The sequence below is a fragment of the Crocuta crocuta genome, unplaced genomic scaffold, assembly GCF_008692635.1.
Source record: "Crocuta crocuta isolate KB4526 unplaced genomic scaffold, BGI_CrCroc_1.0 scaffold2, whole genome shotgun sequence".
In the NCBI taxonomy this organism is placed as follows: domain Eukaryota; kingdom Metazoa; phylum Chordata; class Mammalia; order Carnivora; family Hyaenidae; genus Crocuta; species Crocuta crocuta.
In genome coordinates, this window is record NW_027528640.1 from 5,699,208 (window position 1) to 5,716,703 (window position 17,496).

Consider the following 17,496-nt stretch of genomic DNA (forward strand, 5'->3'; position numbering starts at 1 on the left):
TTTCCCCAAATGTCCCCCCAGAAAAACTTCATCTTTCCTCTCCTAATGGAGAAAAACATTAACTTGCTAATCAGCAACAATGTACAGAAGAAACAGGAACTGAAGAGAGAGTCCCTTAAAATCTCTAAAATCTTAAGCAAGTCAGTTAATTTCTTGGAGCCTCAAGGTTTTCATCTGGAAAATGGAACCCGCACCTGCTCGGCGCGTGTCACAGGTTTAGTGTAGGCCAAATTAAGATGCTATGTAAAAATTTCTTAGACGTGTCAGAATACCTCTTCTGTTTGGCTGGGGAGCAGCCAGGTGTGCAAGTTCATGACAGTCCTGGGCCAGGCAGGCTGGGAGCAATGGGAGCAATGTGGGCCAAGGTGCAGCGGCCCCAGTACCAGGGATTATCCTGGGTGGTGAGAAAACACTATGAAGACCAAACATGCCACAACTCCAGGCCATATCAGGTCCACGGTCATAGGTGTTCAACTTCTTAAACCTCAATCACACAGGATTATTGCCAAGCAGAATACCTGCCTTTTTTTTTTTTTCCAGAAATGGACGTCTCTTAGGGGTGTGCACCAGTGTGGACAACTGCAGGCTGTTTGTTGGGGGGATCCCCAAGACCAAAAAGCGTGAAGAGATCCTAGCGGAGATGAAGAAGGTCACCGAGGGAGTCGTCGACGTCATCGTCTACCCGAGCGCCGCAGACAAAACCAGAAACCGAGGCTTTGCCTTCGTGGAGTATGAGAGTCACCGGACAGCTGCCATGGCCCGAAGGAAGCTGCTGCCAGGTGGGCACCCCCTCCCCAAAGAGAAGTTTCCCCCGCTCTGCCACAGGCTGCTGGGTGCAGAGGAGACACCTGCTGCCTGTGGTCTGCTTGCCCTGGAGCTTTGCTTCTAGGCTATCCCAACTTCTTCCCCTTCTTATCCATGTTATGGTAGATTCACCTACCTGAAGTTTTCACAGAATGGGTTCTGGAAAACATGCCCTTAGTCTAATGTACGTGCCCTGGGGACGTCCAGAGCTATAAGCTGCAGTAACCCTGTAATGAGGTGTTAAGGTGAGGAATCTTCTCGAAAGTGAATATATACATTATTTATCTATACAGATGTTGCTGTCAGGCTTACTAGAAGTGGAGGAAATGGTCCCTTACAATGTAGAATAAACCTGCAAGCGACACTTTATCCTGATGACAACTAAGTGACATGAACTCAGATCGTGACTCCTCCGTGTCTAATATTTTCTAATTTGGGGGAGGGAATAGAAATACTAGCCCTCCACAGAAAGGCACCTGGTAGGTGCTACAACCACAGGGTGGGTCCCGTTCGGACAACCACCACCAAGTCCTGAGATTTAAAGACTCCAACAAGACCCTGCCTCAGTCAGATCTGCTCGGGGAAAATTGTTGAAAGTCCTCTGCTCATTCTCAAATAGTCACCAAAATTTACACAAAGTATGAAGAGGAACCAATATTAAAATGGTAAGAGGATTTCAAGAATGACAGAGTGGACACGTTGGGATGAACTCTTCTCTCAAACATCATGGAAGAGTCAGGAGAATTAAAGAAAAAACAACCACCACCTAGAATTTATATTGACCATCTACACATTCTTACGAATAAGCCATGATTAAGTCATGGGGATAGAAAGTACGGAGTAGGGAATGTAGCCAATGGTGTAGTAATGGTGTCATATGACGCGGTGGTAGTGACGCTTGTGGTAAGCACAGCACAACACAGAGTTTTCCAATCTTTCCATTGTGCCCCTGGCACGAATGTAACATGTGTATCAACTCTACTTCAGAACATACACAAGTGTTAGCTCCAGAAGAGCATTCACCATCTAGAAGTTTTCAAAATTGGAAGATAGCTTCTGATCTTGCAGAAGACTTTTATTAATATTTTCATGAAGGCAGCTTATAAGTGAAAAGATAGGGAATAGCCCACAAATTTGCTGAGTCCACTAGAGCGGTAGGCATTTTTAACATCAATTCTTCCTTTCATTACTCCGTCACCACCCAATGGCCAGACCTATGCTGCCCAGGCACAGAGAATCACAGACCCTCCTCATGAGGCGTCCTTACTTAGCCTTTGGGTGACCTGACCTTCATCTTTGGTGTCCTCTTCACCTCTTCTCTCTTCAACAGTTCTGCCACGAAAAAGTTGATGGTATCCATCCTGACCTCAGACTACACTTGGAGTCTCAAAACATATATTCCCTGAACAGAGGCTGTTTTCAAAACTCCAGATTATTCTTCCTGCTCTGCTCTTTTGGACATACCCCCAACATCTGCCTACTCCATCCTGAACATTACTATCAGATCACTGTTCCTAAAATATCATGCCATCCTTTCTACAATTCTTGCAAATAGTAGGAATCTGATTTCTATGCATCGATAGACTGAATGGTACCAGTCTGTCCCAAGAGGATTGGGGAGGCTAGCAGTGAAAGAGGGTCCAAAATGGGAGAAAGATAGTTTTCAGGGGCCAACCAGTGTCTCTAAAGAACTGGAACGTCCCCTCAACTTCCCGTCCTCAAAGAAAAGAGCATATTGACCCACTAAAGCATTTCTCTCTACCTGAGCTGGGCCAGCTCTCCCCAGCAGAAACAGGCAGCCACACCTCAAGAATTCTCAGGCACCTTGTTATGTCTCCACCTGAAACCCTGACTTTTCCTTAGGGATTCTGCCTGTGAGATCCAGCAACCCCCAGGCTACCTCAGCCTCACCCTCCACTACGCATCTTCATCAGGATCCGAGGCAGCCCTCCTGCTCACTTCCCTTGAGTAGACCTCAGCTGAGTGGAGTTTCTTTAGTCTGAGGGCCTCATGAGCAGACTGACAATAGGTAAGCCGGTCAGAGCAAACCATTCGTTTCTGCTGTGGCTTCTGAGGAAAGTCTACTGCCCCTTTGGACACTCTGCCTATTACCTCACCATAGAGTCAACAACAACAAAGGATTTCGGTCACTGGCGATTCTCTGGATGGCCCAGTGTGAAAGAATGAGATCTTTACCCTGTGATAAGCAAGGACCACAAGAAGCTTTTCCTTCTTCATTGATCCAGACTTGGAGACAGAGAGGAAATTGTTGTCGAATGCGATATATTGCTCCCCTGTCACCTACCTTCCCGGTGACGGCGGCAGCTCTCTCCGGACATTGCATCTTTGTGGAGGTGTGTGTCCAACAAAGTCGTTGTGTCCAACGTTGTGTCAGAGGCCAGCAGAGCTCTCTAAGGACAGTCTGAGGAAAGTTCTAATGTCAGCTTGCACGGGGACCACCTGGAGAGTTTGTTAAAGTGTGTCGAGCCAGGTCCCGCCTCCAGAGTTCCGGAGTCAGAAGGTCAGGTGTGGTGTCTGCTAATCTGCCTTTGTAACAAGTCCCCAGTATGCTATGCGTCTGAGAGCACAAAGCTTGAGAACTAGCAATCTAAGTCAATGACTGTCCATCATGGGCCACAGATCTGAATAACCTGAGGATGTTTTTAAACAATCCCAGAAACCAAATCAACCTCTCCTCAGCTGAATCTGCTTCTCTGGGGCACTGGTGTTTTCAGTTTTCCAGATGACCTTTTAGTGCAGCTAGTTCTGTGATCCACTGCTAAATCCTTCAACTAAGGATTCTGGCCACCACCTGCATAGGAGGTCAATAAGTACACGTGGGGACCACTCAGCATGGCAGGATTTACTAAGGCTATACAATGTGCATTGCTCCCTTCCAAAGGAAATTCTTTATAAAAAACAAAATCAAACCTAACTACTGCACTCAAAGAGTGCATGTTCTGAAATTATACACACAAGAAAAGAGACCAAACAAAAAGTCCCTTACATGTATCATCTTTTGTTCCCACAACAGCACAGGGTAGTGACTTTTATTATCCCAATTTTATAAATGAGGAGATTTATGGTTAGAAAGGTGGTGTCCTAGCCAGGATGGTGATCTGATATTTGAACTTGTCTGGCTTTGGAGGCCATGTTCCCAAAGCCCTCTGCAACACCAACTTCAATGGGGACATTTGTGATCACTGCTTACCACACCTCCTCTCACTTCTGTCCACTTCAGATTTCTGCAGATTTTCAGGCCTGCCGAAGGCAGACTGTGGTCCAAGACCAGGAAGGCTAGAACAGTGTCTTCAACTTTGGCTGAATTAACAGAGAGGCACCTTGAGATCTTGGCCTAAGACAGTCGGTGAGGTCTATGTAAAGCATAGAAAAGAAAGGGAAGGAAAGCAAAGCAAAACGATTGAAAGGAAAAGGAAGGGGAAGGGATAGAAGGGAGCAGAGGGAAGAAGAGGGAAGAGAGTGATGAAGAAAACTATTCCCCGGGATCCAGTGCAGGTAGCTCGCCACTGGGGTCCCACCAGACCCAGCCCCTCTGGGATTAGGTAATTCATGAAAACGTGCCTCTTCTTTGTTAAGGTTTCAGGGAGTCAGTGCCACAGATGGTTTCACTAACTGCTTTCCAAAGAATAAAAGATGCCTTTTGATTGAAAAGAATTGCCTCCCATGTGGAATAATAATTGAACAACTGAACTCTTACCAACACTAAGAATTGCTGATTGTGTTCTCTCAAGCAGGATATAGCTTGTTCCAAAACAATTAATAAAAAACACAAGATTTCCAATCAATTTTAGAAATTGAGTTGATCCCCCCCATCACTTCAGCTGGGCTCTGCCCTGTGTAGGGTACAGAACTGGGTAATCCCAAAACACAAAGGAGCCATGGAAACATGAAGTGGGTCTGGGATAGTTACTCATCCCTCTAAAGCTCATTTCCTCTTCCATAAAATCGAGAAAGGCACTCCCCTCCCCACAGAGTTACTTGAGCTAGAACTGAGGTGGAATATGGAAAACACGTTATATAGTGCAAGACACACAATATATTGCAACTATAGAAACACTAAAATATACGTAGTCGTGGGTAACAACTACCCCTTTAACAAGAGTTTGGTTTCTCGTCATAGACCCTTCTGTTGCTCTCTGTCTTCTCAGTCGGGATAAAGAATGTTTCTGCAGACTCCCAAGTTGCACATGTGCTGCCAGAGAACTAGGCGTGACCACAGTTGATGGGCGCCCTGACCAAGTGTGAGGGACAGAGAACAAACCAGGGCTGTATGAGCCCACACACCACCAGGTTTTAGACTGCTTGGTGGGGGCACCTGGTCACCCAGATTCTAGAAGTGGCAGACACATTCCCTAATGACTGACTAATGCTTCCTGAAGTCAGACTCTATGCCCAAGCCCTAAATCCATTTTTTCCTTTATCTCTTTCTGCCGGCTCACTTTCAAAGACTTACTTTCCCCATGAGAGCTGTTCAAAGACCCAAACCTGCCCATTGCTGCTCATTTCTGTTCCATTTCAAACCACATCCTAGTTCCCTTTATACTCAATTATTACAGTAAACCTTCTATCACACAGAACTCCCTTCTAGCCTGCTCCTCCATTTATTTGGAATGTTTCCTGAAATCAGTAATAACCTCTTTTAATATTAGTCTTCTTGCTCAGTCAAGACCTCAAGCATCAGTTGGAGTTAAAAGGCCATCTCCATGAGCCGAGATGGTGTTGTCCCAATTTCTACGTAACTAATCAGACTTTTGATCCATTTGAACAGGCAGAATTCAGTTATGGGGACATCCTATCGCAGTAGACTGGGCAGAGCCAGAAGTAGAAGTTGATGAGGATACAATGTCTTCAGTGAAAATCCTATACGTGAGGAACCTGATGCTCTCTACTTCTGAAGAGACGATTGAGAAAGAATTCAACAATATTAAACCAGGTGGGACATACTGTACAAGATGACTTTGTCGAAATGTGCTCTGAAAACACTTAGGCTTGAGATGACTTCCCATAACTTTAAACAAGGTAGTCTTCATCTGGCATTCTCATAATTGCATGAGGACTACAAAAACCATATACAAGGATGCATTGTCTATAACATTGGTCAAAATTATAGTTTTACAATTATTTGTGTGATCCTTTAGTTAACGCACATTTCCTTCACCTAACTATAAATTACAAGAGAGTTTTTTGGCTTCTACTGTCTTCTGAGCTCCTATCTCTGTACCAGGTCATAGTAGACACTCACTAAATATTTACTGTGTTGATGAAGGCATGGCCGTAAGTATAAATCTAAGGCCGGGCTTCTCAGCCTCAGTACTCTTGACGGTTTAGGCCACATAATTCTTGGTCATGGGGCTCTGTCCTGCGCATTCTAGGAACTTTAATGGCATCCCACACCTCTATCCACTAAATGCCAGCCACAAGATGTGATAATGAAAAATGTCTCCAGATATTTACCCTGGAGGGAAAAATTACCCCTGGTTGAGAACCACTGGTCTAATGGAATAAGATTGTGACTTTAGGTACATAAGGAGGGAGGCAAGAATTAATTCTAGGAAACTCATCTGGGTGAAGAGTGAGGAGAAAGGAACTGAATGAGGCAGAGAGGAATAATTATTATTGCTCATCTTTGTTGATACTTTTTAGTATTAATTTTAAACCATGAGATTCAGTCCTCATCATTTTTTTTCTTATATGGGAACTGTAACAATGAGACAGTAAAACATCTCAGCAAACAATGTCCAAATAAGCAGTTCCCAAAGCCAGCTCTGTGGAACATTAATTCTATGGACTGTTAGATGTTACTGATAAAAGGGGTCCGAGGTCAAAGAACTTTGTAACAACAACTTCAGCAAAATTAAACACATTTTTTAAAATTGTGGGACTTATCAGAGTCTTTAACCTTCTAATATGCTTTGAAAGTATCCAAAAGAAGAGATGTAGGATGCCACATTTCCCAAATTTTTGGACCACAGATCTTGGCTTTTTGGCCAATCATATTGTGGAATTCGCATGTTTTGGAACACACCCTGGCTGAGTTGATCACCGTGGGAACACCTTTCCATAGAGAATCTCTCTGTCTCTAGGAAGTAATGCTCTACCTTGTTGATAAGCGTGAGCCATGGTGCTACCACGTTAAGTCTGCCTGAGAGTATTCCCCTCGCATGGTCCTGCTGCCAGCTCTGGGTGCCATGTCAGGTGTAATAGAATAAGCTGACGATTTGTTCTGCAGGTGATTAGTGAGGATGCCACTTCTCCCTTTTGAGAGATTCCCCAGATTCATCACGTTCCAGCCTTCAGGAACTCTGCCTTCCTGCCAGTCTAGTATAAAGCGTGGCTTCATACCACCAGCTGGGAGGCCATTACAGACATAGAGACTGCAAGTGGTTGACTGTGCACCATGTGCTAGGCATTGACCCGGGCGCTTTCCCAGCACGTGTCATTTATTAGGCACCATGACTCCAGGCTATAGGTTACTCTGTCATGTCCATTGTTGTAAAGATGAGAAAACCAGAACCCAGAGCAGTTAAGCAGCTTGCTCAGGGTCTTACAGCTGGCAAGTGGCAAATCACAGATCAGAATCCAGGTCTCACCAAGACCATGTTCTTCATGACTCTGTGACTTCCATGCCCCGCCCTTCTTCCATTCATTCAGCTGTCATTACTTTAATAGCTCCTATGTGCCAGGCACTGTGGGAGGAGTGAACAGGTGTGATGTGTGTGTGGAAGGAGTTCAAGATGCTCCGGACGAATAACAGCAATGACAGCCCGCCCTTGTGGCACAGAGAAGATTCGTGTTTAAGAGAAGTGAAGTGTGAGCTGAGATCTGAAAGTCGATGCATTTTGGGCAGAGGGAGGAGACGTGCGTGTGTAGATGTTGCTCCCACTTTGTGTTGACTTCCGACCTTCTTATTTTTGTTTATATTTCCTTTTTTTCAATCTTTTCAATAAATTGTATTGAGAGAACATCACGTCCACATGCAAAGAACACAGTTGGACCGAACTGATATCAGATACAAAGCTAACTCAAAAGGGATCAAAGACTAACCAAAAAAAGCTAATATTATAAAAACACTAGAGGAATATATAGGGCGAAGCTTCATGGACATTGGATTTGGCAGTAAATTCTTGGATGGTATTAAAAGTACAGGCGACAAAGAAAAAATAGATTAAATGAATGATATCCAAATTAAAAACTGCATCAAAGGACACTTTCTTTTTTTAATATAATTTATTGTCAAATTGGCTTCCATACAACACCCAGTATTCATCCCAACAAGTGCCCTCTTCAAGTGGCCCATCACCCACTTTCCCCTCTCCCCCACACCTCCATCTACCCTCAGTTTGTTCTCTGTATTTAAGAGTCTCTTGCAGTTTGCCTCCCTCCCTCTCTGTAACTATTTTTCTCCTCCCCTTCCCCCATGGGCTTCTGTTAAGTTTCTCAAGATCCACATATGAGTGAAAACATGATATCTGTCCTTCTCTGCCTGACTTATTTCACTTAGCATAATGCCTTCTAGTTCCATCCGCGTTGCTACAAATGGCAGGATTTCACTATTTCTCATTGCCAAGTAGTATTCCACTCAAAGGACACTTAACACTGCAAAAGCAACCCACAGAATAAGTGAAAACATCCTCAAACAATATAGCTGATAAAAGATCGACAGGCCAACTATAATAAGTCAACAACCAAAAATTCAGATAAGTAAAACTTCAAATGTATATTTGTCCAGAGAACAATATTGTCCAACTGCCACATACACATGGCCAATAAGCACATTAAAAGATGCTCGACATCCCTCACTATTCACCAGGGCAGCGCAACCCCAAACCATTTCCTACCTCCCAAGACAGCAATGGTGGTAGTAGTAGTGATAACTAAACAAGAAGAAGACAGAAATGTCAGGGAGATTGTGGGGCAATTAGAACCATGTGCCCCGTAGATGGAAATACAAAGACAGTGCAGCCTCTGTGGAAAACTACATGCTGGGTACTGACGAACATAGAATCACCATAGAATCCAACAATTCCATTTCGGGGTATATGCAGCAAATACATCAAGGCAGGGATTTGAACTTGCACACCATGTTCACAGCCACATTATCTGTATCACCCAAAATGTGGGAACAACCCAGGCACCCAGCAGCCGAGGGATGGAGCGACAGAACATGGTGTACGTGTGCAGTGAAACAGCCCTCAGACCTAAGCTGTGCAGAAGTGTTGAAACACACAACATGAATCAACCCCAGAGACATTATTTCAATGAAACAAGACAGGCAAAATGACCTATGCTGTATGGCGTCAGTTGTACAAGGTACCTAAAGCAGTCGCATTCATAGAGACAGGGAGCAGATTGGTGGTTACCCAGGGACAGAGGAGAGAGGATCCAGAAATAATCATTTAACAGACACAGGGTTTCAGTTTGGGTTCATGAGAAAGTTCTAGAAATGGACAGCGATGATAGCTGCACACAATATTTTTTAATCTAATTAAAGCATTACCTTTTTTGTTTGCTTTTTTGTCCTACTAATTATAATGAAAATAATAAATGTTACTTCTCTCTCCCTCTCCATCTCTCTCCCTCTGGTGGCACAACTCAGGGCTCTATAATGACGTGTGACTGCTTCTTGGCACTCCACAAAAGAATATGCACTCTACAGGGTGGATGACTAGCAGACATATGCTGGATTAGGAATAAAAAGTCAGAACTAAACTAGCTTATTTTCCAGCGGAAAGGGTGCGTTTATACTTATCTAGGAAAATTTATGGAGAGAAACAGGAAAATAACACTTTAAAAATCCTTTTTAAAGCTTGGATCCCTCAAAGAACCCCAAATATTCCTGGCAAATATTTGACCATATTGTTTTAACCCTGATTAGCCTGGAAATATTGTACTGCCACTCAGAGAGATAAATGACAATCAGAACAAAAACTGGGGCTGAAAATATATGTGCTTCCCCAGCATAGCCTAAGGATATCTGTGGAAATTCCAATTATAGTCATTCTACAAAATCTGATTTCCCTAAAACAGTTTAGCATCAGAATCACCAGGAGGGGCTTGTTAAAACAGACTGCTGGCCACCTCCCCTCACCCCCCAGAGTTTCTGAGTCATGGATCAACAGGCTGATATCTGTTGATCTGAGGACCATAGCCCTCTGATAATCTTCCCTTTGGATCGCAGGTGTGTTTCTCTTCAGGTAATTGATGGGCTGCTGTACAGAGTACTATTTTCCTAATTCCCTGTATTAGGACTGCAGAGTCTTTTTCTCCACTGCTGCTGATGACCCTAGTATTTTATTTCCTCCCCTCTCTTCCAGATGATGATCAATCAGTAAACAAACTCCTATACATTAAAGAAGGGACATACTATCATAAGCCATGTGGTCAATACTATTGTAGAGAAAACCAAACTCTCACATTCAAATTTGTTTTATGGGGCTAAATTCTCATATATTAAGATTTCCAAAATCAGGTGTAGCTGAACAGTATTGCTCAGAAATACAAGCCAGTTTCATTATCTACGAACAGAATTTGAGGACATTTAAATCCATTATCATCTGAAACGCCACCTAACTAACATGAGTGATAGAAGTGGGAGTGTGAATTGACTGGTAATATTCATTCATTCCATGTCTATCTATAGAGCAGCCTCTGTACACAAGGCAGGAGGTAGGACCTAGATGGAGACCATACCAAGATGGCCCCTGAGGAGGTCCTACAGTCTAGTGGAGCCCAGATGAAGGGCACAGTCTAGCGGAGCCCAGATGAAGGGCACAGTCTAGCGGAGCCCAGATGAAGGACACAGTCTAGTGGAGCCCAGATTAAGGGCACTGGAAACTGAAGAGAAGAAATCACATCTTTCGAGACACACCCACATGGGTGTCACTAAAAAAGGACCATTGTCACGCTAAACTGCTAACAAGTTAATATTAAAGAAGTTTCTATTTTATCTTCACTCTAGGCAAAACTTCTATTTAGAATTTCAATGTTTATTTTTGACACATACACACACACACACACACACACACANGCTGTCAGCACAGAGCCCGACATGGGGCTCGAACCCACCATCCATGAGATCATGACCTGAGCCCAAGCCAGACACTTGACCGACTGAGCCACTCAGGCTCCCCGAAACTTCTATTTTTAAAACCTAGTAAGGGTGCCTGGGCAGCTCAGTCGGTTAGGTGGCCGACTTCGGTTCAGGTCACGATCTCACAGTTCGTGGGTTCGAGCCCCCGTCGGGCTCTGTGCTGACAGCTAGCTCAGAGCCTGGAGCCTACTTTTGATTCTGTGTCTCCCTCTCTCTCTGACCCTCCCCTGCTCACATTGTCTCTCTCTCTCTCTCTCCCTCAGAAATAAAAAAAAATTTTAAATAAAATAAAATAAAACTGAGTAGGCAACAATATTCTGTAACAACATTTTCCTAATCAAAGGTAAAATATAAAGTTCAACCATGTTGGTAAAACTTTTTCCTTTCACGTTACCATCAGCACCTGCAACAGTTTCTCTACATTCAAATAGGTGAGGTTGATTTGCTGTTTTTTATTACACAAATAACAGAAATAAACATTGCACATATTTGTAAAACACCAAAGAATATAAGTTAATATATGAAGTTCCCTTTATTCCCTGCAAATTTTTTTCCCATTCCTTAAATACCCTCTATTAACAGTTTGGTCTCTACCTTTCCAGTTCTCTTTCTGTATATGTGTTCATAGGTCTGCATACATATACATGGGTTGGGATTCTGAAAACATAAATGTTACAAAATTATACCAATTATTTTACAAATTTTTAAATTTAACAATGTCTTAAATCTTCCTGTGTAAGCATACATAAGTCTATTTTTTCAAAAAATTTTCTTAATGTTTATTTATTTTGAGGGGGGGAGGGGGAGGGGCAGAGAGAAAGGGAGAGACAAGAGAATCCCAAGCAGGCTCCACACCATCAGCCCATCAGCACACAGCACAGTTCAGGGCTCGATCCCACACAGCGTGAGATCATGACCTAAGCTGAAACCAAGAGCTGGACACTTAACCAACTGGGATGCCCAGGCGCCCCTAAAGACTATTTCCTTTGATGTGAATGTACCAAATTTAATCACTTTCATGAGAATAGGCTTTAAGTTATTTTATTTGTGCTACCCCAATAGTGATAGACTTAACGCCCTTACGCGTGATCCTTTTGCATATAGGAGTGCTTCTGTAGAAGATACTCCTCAAGGAAGATTAGTGGATATCTATATCATTTCCAACATTTAGATATTATCAACAGCATGGTAAGGAACTATCTTGGTTTTCAGATGTTCTTTCAGAAACTTTTTTTAAAATTTTTTTAATGTTTTATTTATTTCTAGGAGAGAGAGAGACAGAGTGAGCAGGGGAGGGTCAGAGAGAGAGGGAATCACAGACTCTGAAACAGGCTCCAGGCTCTGAGCTGGCAGTCAGCACAGTCGGACGCTCAACCGACTAAGCCACCCAGGGGCCCCACTACTATTTTTTTTTTTTTAAATCAAGAGGCTAGCAGAGAAGCAGTTAAGAGATCTGAGTTCTAGTTCCTAGCTGTGTGAGCTCTTACAAATCTCACTTACCTTGTCAGAACCTTAGATTCCTAATATTTAAGTTAAAAATAAATTAAAGTCAAGTGAGTTTTTTTAGTTTATTTTTTTATGTTTGTTTATTTTTGAGAAAGAGAGGTCACGAGTGGGCTCAACCAACTCAGCCACCTACGCACCCCCAGCTCAAGTGAATTTCTAATAACTTAAATCATTGCTAAAGTCTCTCCTAATTCTGAAGTTGTACTACATAAATCAAAAGAGACAAAATATTTGTCTGGGGGGGAAGGCATAAAATTTTAAAAGGTGATCACCTAAATATATATTTATAGAATGACCAATAGTTCAAAGCAATTGAAAAAATATTTTACCATGTATAAGTTACTATCTTTTATATTACATACAGACAAAATAAGATACTGCTTCTATCCTTAAAGATGTGATAATCTAGGAAGTGGAAAACACAAATCCATAAGTAACAGTATGGAAGAATATAGGTGATATTTAAAAATTACAAACAAAAGCTTCTACGAAATGTATACAGTTGTAAACCTGGACACAGCAAGCATTCTCCAGGAGATCTTTACCTAAACAATGAGTCTCTAAAAAAAAAAAAAAACCTCAAATACTCTTGGAAGCTAAATGCTAAAATGTATCATTCTCAAGGTTATCTCAACTTTGCTAATGGGGCTCCTTTCTCTGTTTACAGGCGCTGTGGAGAGGGTAAAGAAAATCAGAGACTATGCTTTTGTGCATTTCAGTAATCGGGAGGATGCAGTTGAGGCTATGAAAGCTTTAAATGGAAAGGTAATGTAGGACAATGCTCACACACACACACACACACACACACACACACACACACAAAGTTCCACCCAAGTTTGGCGTGGAAATTTTATTCAAAAGAACAACCAGGCAAGTCCGTGTCACTCAGGCTTTTTCCACCTCTAACATGGCTGCCTTGGTCCATTGATGATGGAAAAAAAGAAGAGTAAGTGACAGAAAACACAATGCAAATGTGGCTCCTGCTCTATCTCTAATTTTGGCTGATTTGAACATATCTCTGGCCCTCAATTTCCTTCCAAAGTGAGGGATTGGAGTATTAGCATATGTTATTTCAAGGTATTTTTCTCAGGTGCAACTTTCTGTCATTACTTCAAGAGATTATCACCTCAGTAGTGGAGTATTTTGGAGGCTGATGACCAGAAAAGAGGTCAAGGTCACTACTGTCAGTGTGCCCTCAAAGTTTTGATCTCCCTACTCTGGGAGGCTTTGAGTCTCTTCACCTTGCCAAGAGTTAGGTCTGGGGAAAAGCTACTTTCTAAGTCCTTTCTCCTGACTTGTAAATAGAAACCAATATAACATTTACTTATCAGTGCAATGAACATTAAAATCCTCTGGGGCGCCTGTGGGGTTCAGTTGGTTGACCATCCGACTTTGTCTCAGGTCATGGTCTCACAGTTCATGAGTTTGAGCCCCGCATCGGGCTCTGTGCTGACCGCGCAGAGCCTGGAGCCTGCTTCAGATTCTGTGTCTTTCTCTCTGCTCAAACTTGTCTCTCAAAAATAAATAAACATTAAAATGTATTAATTTAAAAAATATTAAAACCCTTCAATACACCACTTATCTTGCTAAATAATATCTAGGATACAAAAAAACAAAGATATTTGTCACCGAGCTAAAAGCCTACCAGAGGAATAAGTATACACACATCTTTCATAGTTCAGCCAAATAAGTTTCATTAATATTTAAAGTGGTGAGCATGTTCGAAGGAAGAAGGAATGAGCCATTAAGAATCAGAAAATCTTCATGGAGATGAGAAGATAGTAACCATAAGAAGCCATAAAAATTGGGCAGATTTCCCAAAGAAAAACACATGGAAATGGAGAGGTAGTCTCAGAGGCACATAGTTTGGAAAGCACAAAAAGCGACTGAGGAATGTTGAAAGTAGACCGATTTGGTTAGAACATAATGCACGTCGGGCTGCATTGCCTGCCGGGCTTTGCACCAGTCTGCCCTAGCAGCAGCCAGCTGGGAGAGGGACTAAGTACAGAGTGTGAGTGTGGGGAAGGGGAAGCAAAAGAGTGGCAGAGCTGAGGATCACTGCACCACTGGGGTCAAGGCCACAAGGGGCTGGAGGCATAACAGGAAATGTGAGGGAGAGAGGACTGGGTAGAGCACGTCTCCTTGGGAGAAAGAAGCAGGGATGTTGGGCCAGAGGACACAGACAGCAGCTAAGGGAGCACCTCCCAGAACAAGTCTGTCAGTCCCAGGGGGCTGGGCTTAGGGGCCAATCAGGCGTCCACAGACATGCCTGAGTCCTGGAGGAGAAAAGGTACGGACTCCAAAACACAAAAAGAAAACTGCAAAGCAGAAATTAATACACATTTCAGTATATGTCCATGAAGCGAATCACCACTTCATCTTTGTCAATGATCACATTTAGCGTCATAAAGCTGTTATTACTCTGAAAACAATTCATAGGTTAGTTTCTCAATTTGAAAACATTCCTGAGGATACATGATAATTGCTGAGAAGAGACAGCCGGTCCTAAATGCTAAATAATGACATTAAAATAATTACGATGGAAAAACATTCAAATTGTTCCCAATTCTTACATCCAGATAAGCTAGATATATTTTTAGAGATTTTATGTTTTGGGGCACCTGGGTGGCTCTATCAGTTGAGCATCCAGCTCTTGATTTCAGCTCAGGTCATGATCCCAGGGTTGTGAGATCAAGTCTCACAATGGGTTCCATCCTTAGCATGGAGCCCATTGATATTTCTCTTTCTCTCTCTCTCTGGCCTTCCCTCTGCCATTTTCTCTCTCTCTTTTCAACCCTTCCCCCAGCTCATGCTCTCTCCCTCTCTCTATCCCTCTCAAATTAAAAAAAAAAAGATTTTATCTCTTAAGTAATCTCTATACCCACCCTGGGGCTCAAATTCACAGCCCCAACATCAAGAGTCACATACTCTTCCAACTGATCCAGCCAGGTGCCTCAGAGCTCGATATCTCTATAGCAATGTGTATCTATTATGTAGTTAAATATACATTCATTATTTTAAAATATATAACAAATATAATTATATTTTACTATAATAAGGTATGGGAAAATCTAAAGTAAGTTTCTCTAGGAACTATGCAGGCTTTGAGTACAGATATGCAGATTAATAGTCAACTTCTCAGATAAGGTGAGACTTGAAGGTTTTGTGTGCAATGGAGTAATGACCACATTTAGAGCTTAAGGGAATGAACAGACTAAGTAAGAGTTGAAATTTTATGGAGTAGGGAGAAAGATGTCATTGGAACTAGTTACAAAGCTGTTACAGTCACCCAAACAGGAAGCAATAAGGGCTTGAAGGAGGGCGGGAAAGGAAAGTAGGAGAAAGCTCCACATAGGGCTATGGGGAATGAAACTTAAAACATCCAGGAACTGATTGGATGTCGGAGTGAGCAAGAGTCATCGGTCTTCAATATGGGCCAGCTGGATGGTACGGTTAGGGAAGCCAGGAAAGGAAACCTGTTTGGAGAAAAAGGTGATGAACTGAGCTTTGCATCTGGTTGTTGATCTATTGTAGAAATACTTGTGGATATCTATGATGTGCCAGGAATTTTTCTGGGCTCAGGAATATACCAACAAATAAGATATTGTCCTAGTTATTGAAACGTCTAGAGCAAATAACTAAAATACAATACTGAGTTTAAAACACACAAGGGGCACCTGGGTGGTTCAGTCGGGTAAGTGTCTGACTTCGGCTCAGTTCATGATCTCATGGTTCATGAGTTCAAACCCCACATCAGGCTCTGTGGTGACAGCTCGGAGGCTGGGGCCTGCTTCAGATACTCTCCTCTCCTCTTTCTTCCCCTCCCCCACTCGTGCTCTGTCTCTCTCCTTCTCAAAAATAAATGTTAAAATTTAAAAAACCAAAACACTCCTACAGGGACAATGAATGCAACACAAATTCTACTACGATATGGACTCTGACTTTGCAGTAAAGAATCATTCCATTAAAAATGTCTCTTGACATGAAAGTCTAGAAGCAGAGACCTATTTGGGTCTCTCACCTTCCTCAACACAGCACTGAATATAAGGAATCTTATTACCAAACCACTCCCTTCCTTTGATACCTTTGATACTCTGGTCTCTTTCTTCTAATTACATCAGCACCAGTGTAAAGAGTTGAATTCTCTCTCAGTCTATTCCAGCTAACACATTCGATTCTGGCTCTTGCTGCTAGAAAGTAGGGCAGATATATGAAACTAGGAACAAGTTGCCCCAAGGCTGACCAAAATGGTCAGCACAACCAGGAAGCACTACTTTGTCCTGCCGACCTCAATGATCCCAGAACCACTGAGGCACTCACAAAATGGTGGCTGCTGTGACAGGGAATCCTTGCAGGAAGACTTCATATCATTCCTTTTCTTAGAAGCTTACTACATTCTGATTCAGAGGAAGCCACAAATGCTTCCTCACTACACCTTGTCCCTTTGATAAGAAATACGTCAATCCATCAAGCATTTGTTGAGAGTCATCTTGGTCTCTTGTGTCAGAAAGCAATAGAGAAAAGCGAGTGGTGTGTGTAGATTTACACACAGCCATTGTCTTCAACATCGGGATCTGTTTGCAAAATGTCAAAAACTTGCATCAGAAACAAACACCAGCCCAATAATTCTTTAGGACATATTTTAAGAAGTGCATGACTGAGAGATCGCAGTGCTTCCCCTGGCTTCTCTGCCAGTTCTCAGCTAGCAGCAGGTCAAAAGCTTGTTTCACTGTTACCTTTGGGGAAAGTACAGTAGCCTCCTGATTCCTCTTCCCTAAGTAGGGCCCCATTATTTAAACTTCCTTTTTTTTTTCTAGTAAAAACTTACCTATTGTGCAGCCACTCTAAGAAGAAAGTCAATTTAGGGGCACCTGGGTGGCTTAGTTGGTTGAGCATCTGACTCCAACTCAGGTCATGATCTCGAACTTCGTGAGTTCAAGCCCTTCATCGGGCTCTACTACCAGCCTGAGAGCGCAGAGCTTGCTTTGGATCCTCTGTCCTCTTCTCTCTCTGCCCCTCCCTCATTCATTCTCTCTCTCTCACTCAAAAATTAATAAAATATTTAAAAAAAGAAG

At 42.6% G+C, this 17,496-nt stretch overlaps 1 protein-coding gene across 1 annotated transcript in view; it reads left to right on the plus strand.

Annotated features, from left to right (window-relative positions):
* The window catches only part of A1CF (APOBEC1 complementation factor), a 75,882-nt gene that overhangs the window by 47,494 nt on the left and 10,892 nt on the right, over nucleotides 1–17,496 (plus strand). Inside the window, exons 5-7 of the mRNA XM_077755196.1 lie at nucleotides 541–779; nucleotides 5,594–5,758; nucleotides 13,089–13,186. Coding sequence (XP_077611322.1) covers nucleotides 541–779; nucleotides 5,594–5,758; nucleotides 13,089–13,186 — 502 coding nt within the window. The remainder of the gene's footprint in view (nucleotides 1–540; nucleotides 780–5,593; nucleotides 5,759–13,088; nucleotides 13,187–17,496) is intronic.